The 9,980-nt window shown below is 49.9% G+C and overlaps 1 protein-coding gene across 1 annotated transcript; it reads left to right on the top strand.

Moving 5' to 3' along the window:
* Window positions 1-6,720: 6,720 nt before the first annotated feature.
* ZFAND2A (zinc finger AN1-type containing 2A) lies at window positions 6,721-9,438 on the top strand. The gene is given in 6 exon segments (XM_042864440.1): window positions 6,721-6,837; window positions 7,488-7,631; window positions 8,207-8,332; window positions 8,536-8,595; window positions 8,597-8,688; window positions 9,240-9,438. Coding segments are annotated over 6 exon segments (738 nt in total).
* Window positions 9,439-9,980: the final 542 nt, after the last annotated feature.

Here is a 9,980-nt window from a genome sequence, read left to right as displayed (position 1 = left end):
TCCCTGGTGCTGCTGGGGGGATGGGGTGGGCTTGGGAGATGCAGGAGTTGGGGTGACATGGGTGGGGGAGATGATGCTGTGGGGTTTGCAGGCTCTAATAGAGGGGAATTTCTCATGACTGTACACCTGCAAGCAAATTTTCCTTCTTGCACATCCAGAGTGGCCTGGTTTGGGATCTGGAGAGCCTCAGCACATGGCAGAGGGCATCACACCAAGCTTTGAATGTGTGAATGCTTCACCCAAGCTTATAGGCAACCTCTGCCTCGCAGCACCATCACACAGCACGCGATGCAGCGGGATTTGCCACACTGATGGTCTTGGTAGCTGCTGGATGTGCTCATTCTTCAATTACAGCTCACTGCAGTGGGCTGTGGAACACAAATATCAGTGTGCTTTCCAACAAGAAGAAAAAAACTGTAGTAACTATGTTCCAAAGTGCAGGGCGTTAGAGCAGAGCAATGGCAGCACTGCTCTGTCTCCTTGCCCAATGACACTGGGTTCTGCAGCTGAATACCAGAAAGCACATGACAAAAGCTCTCAGGATTCTGTGGCCGTGGGTTTTCCAGCCAAACCTGCTATTCTCTCATATCTTGTCCCTTTGTTTCCTGATGCTGGACCAAAGTCTGAATTCTGTAATTGCCACCTGGATTTGCTTTGCTTTCTTCCTAAGGAACTTGTTTGAATAAATTGAATTGGCAAATGTATTGTTCAGCTGCAGAGCGTTGTGTCAGGAATAATGCAGGTATTACCAGTCTCTGTGTCAGCACCAGGCACGCTCAGGGCCAGCAGAACCCATTCAGCACAGCTCACTTCAAGCAGCTCCTTCTGTTTCCTCTTCGCCCATTTCTTGGCCAGGAGCTCAGTGCCCCTCAGTGAGAGCAGGAGCAGCTTCCTGCCCCTTCCTTGGGCACTGCAGGAACTTCGTCCATCGGGGGATTTTCTGCTCATAGGCAGATCCGCTCCCGTTTCCTTGTGAAAAGAGGATGAGAGTGGACAAGTGGGAACAATTTGTGCTAATGAGTTGCCAGCTCTGTTCCATGAGTGCAGTGCAGGGGACAGGAGGCGACTGTGAGACAAGAAGAGCCAGAGTGCACCCCAAAACAGACCACAGAATCATTGAGTGGCCTAGGCTGGGAGGGACAGTAAAGATTACCTAGTTCTGTCCCCCTGCCATGGGCTGGCCGCTGCTCAGGGCCCCATACAACCCATCCTCGGGCACCTTTGGGGATGGGGCACCCACAGCTCTGGGCAGCAGTTCCTGGTGTACAGTGGAACCTCACTCAGGAAAACCACTCAGCTGCTCCTTCCTCTGGGACACGTCAGCTCCCACGGTGGAGGCGTGCCAAGATGTGAAGTTTTAATTTCTCCAGTGGGTGCGTGCTTTGTGCAATGGGATCCTCCCTCCCTTCAGCTCCATGTGAGAAATGAGCTCTCTTGTGTACAAAGCCAGCCAGGTGCCACCAATGCCGTGACACTGCTGTCCCTCTCAGTGCCAACACCCAGCTGCGATGGCAGGGATGGGAGGTCTATCCCAGGGAGCGGCTGTGAGCAGTGTCCCCTCAGCTGAAGGTGCAGGAGATGCAGAACCCATAGGACCCCTATCATGTGGCACAGGGAGGTGGCATCACCTCCTCCATCAGCTGGGTGCTGCGGGGTAAGGGCTGCTCAGGTATCACTCAAAGAAGGCTCAGCGAGGGGAATTGGCCGGGTTAGAGCAGCCCTGTGGGTTCTGCTTGGCCGCAGGAGTGACCCCGCTGTGTGGGTGAGAAGGGACATGGTGCCACCTCGTGGCACGCGGCTCTGAGTGTCACACAGCCGTGTCCCTGCTGGGAGGGCACCCTTCCAAGAGAATGCCATCCCGTGGGAGCTCCACCGCTGCTCCTGTGGCCACACAGTGAGTAGCTGGCAGCAGAAGGTGCTCGGTGGGGACCCATCTCCAGAACACAAGGAACAGGGCTAATGATGCTGCCCCATCCCCTAGTCCTGATAGCAGATGCAAAGAAGGGAGTGACCCCAAATACGTCAGTTTTCAGTGAAATGCTTCGCTACAAAAGCAGCAGGGCAGTGCACAGGCAGGATTTAGGGTGTGATGGATGGCACCATGGCTGTGTGCTGGCACGTGGGGCTCAGCACCAGTGAGCTGGGTCCACTGCTGTGCCAGGCGCAGTGCAAACGCAATGGAGGTGCAGTCATTATCCTGCAAAGGTCGTCACCGAGACCCAGGTCAGTTCCCTGCTACATCTCTGCAGTGCTGCTGTAAGATGTCAGTGTTTGATCTGCGACCAGAAACCACCCAACACTGGATTATTTTTTCCATTGCTATTATAAACGTGGCCCAGTTCTGCTGGGTTTTTTTCCTCCTATATTATACAGCAATACTGAAGATGGAAAAGCCCCTTCCTTCCTCTCTGCCTGGATGCTCTGAAGGGCTGAATCTATAGCAGGGGTTGGAGGGCGGCGGGAGGCACAGTAAATTTGGGTTTTGCCTCTAAATCAACAAATTTGTTCCTCCTTAGCAGCCCTGAGGTTTCCCTGGGAGAGCTAAGAGCAGGGGATTAGGAGGGCTTGTTCTCTTTAATTGAAGAAGTTCAGCCTACAAAGCAAAGCTTACCTTCAGTATAACCTGAGGAGAGAATGTAACATTCTCCCTGCAGGTACGTACTGCTGGAAATCACCCAGAAGACAAGTTTGCTTTGTCATTTTAGGAAGGGGGTTTAAACACGAAGCCCTTCTATGGAAGAAAGGAGCTCATGCTGATACAGTGATATCTGTGTCAATCTGGTGCTTTTCTGGGGAGGTCGCCTTAGGCACTCAGCAGGGATCCACCAAGCAGCCGAAGGCCTGATACAGCCCCAAAGTGCAATGGGATTTAGGTGCCTAAATGCATTAGGCTGCTAGGAAAATCCCAGCCTTTGAAGCTTAAGTAATCACTAACAAAAACGAGCTAAAAAGTGAAATAAAATGAGTCTGGCTAAGGCTGCCATGCAGGCGCTGCATCCTCTGAGTTCTGCACCTGAAACCAAGCAGCAGGAGGTGGCCATGGGCAAGCAGCATGGGATGAGCAGAGCTCCATCTCTTTGGCCCCACCAGAGGTTGCAGGTTGGCCCCTCTGAGCCATTCCATCCATCTCTTCTGCTTGCTCCTGCCAACAGGTGTGTTTGCCCCTGCAGGAATGGTCCGGGCCACTTGGCTGCAGCCATCCTCACTGTGAGAATTTATGAAGAAAGCATTAAAATTGCCTCTCGTTGTTGTTGTTGAGAGGAATTTTAGGACATTAAAAGTTGGAGAAGTCATCTTCATTACTTCTCTTTAAAGTTCCTTATGAATTGAGAACGGCTCTGCTCATATTTCTCTTTTATTTGCCATCTCCCCAGGCTAAAGTGTTGTCTATTTATCTTACAGATTAGGTTACTTTTTATGGGGTTCCTGCTATTATATTTCACCTCTAACTTTGTTAGTTTGTGTTTGATATTAAATTATGCTGAATAAAATGTGCGGCTCAAGGACATTTTTCAGCCTCATCCTGAAATGAGGCTCTTAATCCTGTTTCTGGGTCTGCCCCTGCAGTTCAGCCTACGGGGATGATTTGGGGTCTGTGAGATGGGCAGCAGAGGAGCGTTTGCATCCGTGCTGAGCTTTGCAGGGTGAAGCTGCAGAGAGCCGTGCCTGCGAAAGCCGTCTGTTCACATACGGTGATTTTGGAGACAACTCTTTAGAAATGAGTTCTAATAATACTGGCACCGTCACAAGATAAGATCCAGGACTGGTTAAATCACAGCCCTGCAACTGGGTGCTCCTTTGGGGATTAGAAGAAGGCGCTGAGCTGTCACTCCAAAGCTGATCATGGGCTCGTTTAACTATGTCATCCCATAAGACAGCCCTTTCAATTATGTCAACCTGTCTGCTCTCCCTAGACTCTAATTTTAGAGCAGCAGTAGCTAATATTCTTGGAAAACTGATCCGCCTCCACAGATCTCTCCTCTCTGTCTGCTGCTGTGAATGGAGTATCCTGTGGGGAGACGGGGCTGCTTTACTTCCCCTCCTGTAATAATCCTAATAAAAATAGGTACCATTAGGTTCCTCCGTGTGTGGTCTCTTTAAGACACTTATCTGAGCTATGTAATGGAGATGTCTCATCTCCTCCACAGAGGGACTGGTAGCACCATGGGGTCATTGCAATAAAAATAATATTCTGTTTTAAAAGCTCGGTATGGAATTACGAGCAGAAAAGCAGGATGATGGGATGGGAGTTCAGGGACCTGGAAGAGGGAAAGGTGAACCGGGGGCAGCTGAATGTTAATGGGGCCACCAGGCTGCTTCCGGCTGGTGCAGGTGGGTATGGGGGAGCAGGTGGCCTTGGGGACACCATGGACAGGCAGTTGTGTGTGTCTGCCTGGTGTGTTGGGGCACACAGGGAGGAGAGGAGATGGATGTCAGCATGCCTGGGCTGTGGGCATCTTGGTTCATTGTATGTCAGCTTGGCAGGAAGGGGCCATTTCTGTCCTTCTCCAGACCAAATTGTTCTGGGGGCCCTGTTTGAAAGAACAGACATTCAGAAAGCTGGGAAAGGGCATGAATGTCTTCTGAGGTGTTTTATTCACCTTTAGAATGCTGTACGGTTTCAAAGACATCCCACATTGGTGAGGTGGGATGGATGATGGCAATTTACCAACTGCGGAGCTATCAAGAGGGAATCCCAAGGGAGACAGGGAGAGGACAAAGAGCAGAGCCACGGAGAAAAGAAAACACTGAAATGCTGAAAAGAAGTAGAAGGGGTGGAGAGGAAAAAGAGGAGGAAGGCAGGTGACCCCATCCGTCCCCTCCAGCATCACCACTGCGCTGAAGGCCCTCTGCAGCTCAGGCTGCACAGCATCCACAGCTCCCCCAGACCCAGCGAGTTGGTTACACGGAGCTCTCCGTTCACAAATCCATGTTGGCTGCCCTTAATCAAATTCTGCTTCTCAAGCAATTTCCCTTGCTAATTCCTCCTGAACCAGTTCTAACCCACCTATCCCCCTTGTTGCTAAGCTAGCCAGCCTCTAATCACACGCTGCACTCTGATCCCTTCCTGAGTAATGCGGGGTTCGGCGCGTTCCTCCCGTTCTCAGCAGCCTAACCTGTCAGGAGCAAACTTCTAAAAATATCACTAAAGACCTCGGCTAATTTCTAATCCTCGTTTCTATTAAGATGGCTGCCTGTGCTTCATGGGTTTCCAGACTCGGGATTTACAGACTTCCTTAAGAGTATCTAATCTGTGCACAGCCGTTCCCATTGTCATCCACCAGCGGGCTCCTCCTTCCCACCACACAACTCGATCCCTTTCACAGCGGCTCTGCAGGCTGCACAGTGCCTGAGCCCATGTGCCAGCATCAGCCTCTTCGTCCTGCCCCGCTCACCCCACTCCTCTGGGCAAGTCTTCCCCATCAGATTTTGGGGTCCCAGTCCCCTTGGGTGCTGGGTGGGTGTGGAATTTTCTTTGTGCTTCCCATGTCCTGGAATATTCTGTAAACAGTGTAATGGTGCTGATGAATACACGTATAATGCAGTGAAGGTCTTGAAGCTCCTTGTGAGGCTGGACTTTTCACTGTAGTTTGTATTTGGGTTTTTTTGTTTTGCTGTTCTGTCATGCTTTTCAACACTGTTCCATCCCCAGCTGTCAGAAACCAACCGAGATAAGAACAAAGTGGGGGAGGCCATGCCCTGGCCTCATCCCCAATGAAAATGATGAAGCTGACTCAGCTCAGCCAAGAAATCCTTTTAACCACACGGCAATGGCCAAGTGAACCTGGCGGAAGATGCTGTGTGACTGCATTGCCCCATGCCAGACATGTCTGTGTGCTGAGAAGAGGACAAACTGCTCAGGCTCTCCTTGGACTTGGAACCACCAGCATCTGCATCAAACCCAACCTGAGGAACTGACCATCAGCAGACCAACAGTGCGTGATGGTGATGGAAACATCCACCAGCAGATCAACACTGTGTGACATCTGATGGAAACATCCACCACAATTACAGAATTCTCTTCTAGGACAAAGGCAGATGACAGCCTTAGAAATTCAAAGCAATGTCAACCTGGTTCAGCTGCTGCTTGCCCAAACATGGCGAGGAGAAAATAAGCCAGGATCAACGCTGCCTTGAGGGCAGGTGGCCAGAGAAGCTTTTAAACTGGAAACTTTATGAGTTTTTTTGTTGTTTATTTTTTTTTTTTTTTTTTGTCATGAGATCACTGGGGATGTGGGACAGCCTTCTGATGGGAATAAAGTTTTAATGCTATTTTTTTTCCTGAAGGGAATTCCACGAAGTTGTTACGTGCGCAATGGATGCTGAGTGTGATGACCCAGGAAGTCTCTTCTGACACCAGGCTTCTCTACCCAAGTTCCTGCAGCCATGCTGGGCAGCAGGGCAGCACTCAGCTGGGTTCAGCACTGCCTCTCACACCACTGCCACCCAAACGAGGACATCCCACGGGGCTGCACCATGTCCCAAGGTGAGCTGTGAGCTGAGCCCAATGGACGCGGCACATCCACCCAAGGAGCCCCTGTGCCGCAGGCGGGGAGATGGAAGCACAACCCAAAGGACGGCGGGAGGCTGCACTGTACCGCCATTGCAGCTGTTCATTGGAGAAAGGGCTTTAAATGAGGACCGTTGGTAAAATCTCGAGTCCGGGTGGGAAAATGAACCTACAGAGTGCCTGGCTTCGGTTAGATCCAGCGCGGCGTGATGTCAGCGCACACCCAGCACTCACATGAACGCCACGTGGCACTGCTGCAGTACCCAACATCACTGAGCCGACAGCCCCTGCCTCCACGCAAAGCGAGCAGCCGGCAGGCGGAGCACGTGAGGACACTCCGCAGCTCCTGCTGGAACAGCAGCGTCGGACACCAAGCCGTGCTGCCCTGCGCCCCGCGCCCCTTGCGCTCCGCCACCGCCGCGCCCCCCCGCGCATGACTCAGCAACGCCGTTCCGGCAGCTGATTGGTTCCGCACCTAACGAGAAGCGCGGGCGGTGACGGAGGGACGCCATTGGCTCGTTCCTCCGTGACGTCATCGGGGGTGGCCGGGAGGCGCGGCGATTGCGTTGCGTTGCGTTGCGTTGCGTTGCGTTGCGTTGCGTGGCTTTCTTACTTACAAAATACTGTGCAATTCTTCTCAATGCAATGCATTGCATAGAATAGTGTAGAATAGAATAGAATAGCACAGTGTTTTGTTCTGAGATGTTGTTAATGAACTTAAGGATCTCCTACTTTTTAATGAATGGCTTCTGCTCCGGGCCATGGCTTTGTATTTCAGCTTCTGTTTTATGACTGATGCCTTGCTAAGTGTCCTGAGCTACACGTGGCTTGTGCTTGGTCTGCCTGCATAAGCTGCCTCTTAATCCTGTTCACTGTTGGTGGGGAATGACAAAACCCAGGTATCAGCAGGAAGAGTTTGGGCAAAAAAAAAACACCTTGCTTTGTAACGTGCCTCCAGCATTACGCTGTAAAGCAGTCAGCTCTGCTCCATGAGAATCCATTTTTTGTCTCTTCTCATCTCCCAGATTTCCTTCCTCTGAAATGTGACGCGTGTGGAGAAGTCTTCTGTAAGGACCACATCTGCTATGATGAGCACAGCTGTAGCTCTGCCTGCAAGGCAGTAAGTTCCTGGGTATGAGTCAGTGAGCACCACTGCAGGTCACCGAGTCATGCAGGAGGGCTGCTCTGAGCCTCCACCTGTGGTTTCTATGAAAGCAGGTGGAAAAACCACGGGACAGCAGCTAATGATGCAGCAGAATTGCAGCTGTATCGAAGCACAGCCTTTCTGAGCTCACTTCTAGACTGTCTTTCTTCTCGCTCGTTTTGCTTCTTCACAAAGAGGAGTGCTTGATACTCTTAGCACTGTAGTGTGGCCTAAGACTTACCGCAGAAGAAATAAATTGAGTGAGGGAGAACGCTGATCTCTGGCTGATACTCGAGTGCATGTAGTGCTCAGTACTCCAGAATCATATTTAAAATGAATTTATTGGATATGCTGCTATAAACTCATTTGGCAAAGCACTTCTGGCCTTTTGGATACAGATTTGCAACTGCCTTCCTGAAAATCCTCTTCAAGAGAATTAATGAATAGAACATAACATACTTATGAATATACTTCCCATCACCCACGGGTAAGAGAAAGGGAAGGGCAAAGCAATATGTGTCAGGCTTCTGATTGGTGTGGTGTGCTCTCAGGATGTGCAGGCTCCTGCGTGTCCACTCTGTAGAGCACCTGTCCCTGTACAGAAGGGTGAAGTACCAGGTATTGTGGTTGGAGCCCACATGGATAAGGACTGCAAATACAATCCAGGACAGCAAAAGGTAAGGAAACTGCTGTTGGAATCTAAGCAGCCTGCTTAATGCTTGTCAAGCTAGGTCTTCTGACAGCAGAGCATGCAGGAGCTTGCTGTTCAATCTCTGTTTTAAGGGCAATCCAGCATTCATGCTTCAGCTTCGTTGTTACCTGGGAAGCTGATCATAGAAAGCAAACAATCATTGTTAACTTCGTGTCCTCTGTTATCTAGATCTTCACAAACAAATGTTTAAAGCCAGGCTGCAAAAGGAAAGAGAGGATGAAAGTAGTTTTGTGAGCAGCGTGGTGGCAACTTCTGCATAAAGCATCGGCATCCTCTGGATCATGACTGCAAAGCAAGCAGCTGCCCCATCTCCAAGGCTGGGTGAGCTGCAGCTGTGGTACTCAGAGCTCAAGCTGAAGCCTCAGAGCTCAGCTCAGGGCTTGGTGGGGAGCTCAGGCAAATAAGGAACAACGTAGACCACTGGTCACCTGAGTTAAACAGCCCTTAGTTCCTCTTTGAATCTTGGGCATAATTCTTGATAGTCTGAGCCAAGGAAAAAAGCTTCTTCTCAAACAACTTCCTAAAATTCTCCCAAGTTTGCTTAACTTGATAGCATGACTTTTTTAAAAAGCCCTGAGAACAGGTGCTGGCCATCTGCAGCACTGTTTGGGCTCTTGATCTAAATACTGGAATCCTAAAGCTTTGCACAGAACCTTAAAGTAACCGGGAATAAAATCAATGGCTTACTAACCTAATTAGCTTACTAACCTAATTTTAAACTAAAAACATCTCTTGCAGGCAGACAAAACATCCTTGTTCTGTGCAGTAGGAGTGTAAAGTCTGGATGTCAGATGCAGATAATTAAACTGGATGAATGAATGAGACTGAGGGTGTGTTTAAGTGGTGCTGAGCCTGGCCGTGTTTCTCTGCAGATCCCCAGCTCTGATGCGAGCCTCTCAAACTGCCTTCAAGTCAACGGGAGCAATTGCAGTGCCATCTAATGGGAACCTTCAGCACAACAGGTGTGAGCTGTGGAACGAGGGAAAGATGAACGAGGTTTATAGAACACTTTTATGTCAGCACAGCATAGCAGCGCTGCTGTCACACCTTGAGCTGCTGCAGGGTTGGTAGTCGACCTTTGATCAGGAATGCAGCAGGGTTCTGGTAGCACGGGGGAATGCTTCTCCACACTGCAGGAATTAAAATGGCTGTGTAGATGCAGGCATGAGGACACAGAGTTGCTCCTTGGGCCAGCAGGTTGTCTCCCGCTGGCTCAGTATGAGGCTTTTGGTTCAGTTTTGAGAGCTGGTGCTTCTTCTGAATGCTGAAAAGCACAGTGAGCCTCTGAATGAATGGCCTGAGGCCTTCCCTGCCATGGTGTATCTCCTTGTGACCACAGGTTTTAGTGGTGTGGCTCTCACAGTGCATTCTTATGTCTTTCAGGTGCAGATGATAGAGGCTCTTCACATGTGGATCAAACCTTTGTCTACTTTTAAGTTAATCTCATCAGAAGCTCTTTTCTATGCAAGTAATTTATTTTTCGTGCAATCTCTTAGCCTTTCAATAATCTGTCACCCTTTCTAAGACTTTGTTTCTTTCATGATATTACAGCTTTTCTTCTAAGAAAAACACTTGAGGAAATAATAGTAAGAAAGTTGAAATTAAGTTGAAAC

The sequence above is a fragment of the Lagopus leucura genome, unplaced genomic scaffold (genome assembly GCF_019238085.1).
Source record: "Lagopus leucura isolate 7727_CA_CO unplaced genomic scaffold, USGS_WTPT01 Super-Scaffold_760, whole genome shotgun sequence".
NCBI classification, from domain to species: Eukaryota; Metazoa; Chordata; class Aves; order Galliformes; family Phasianidae; genus Lagopus; species Lagopus leucura.
This window is presented reverse-complemented; position numbering and strand designations above follow the sequence as displayed.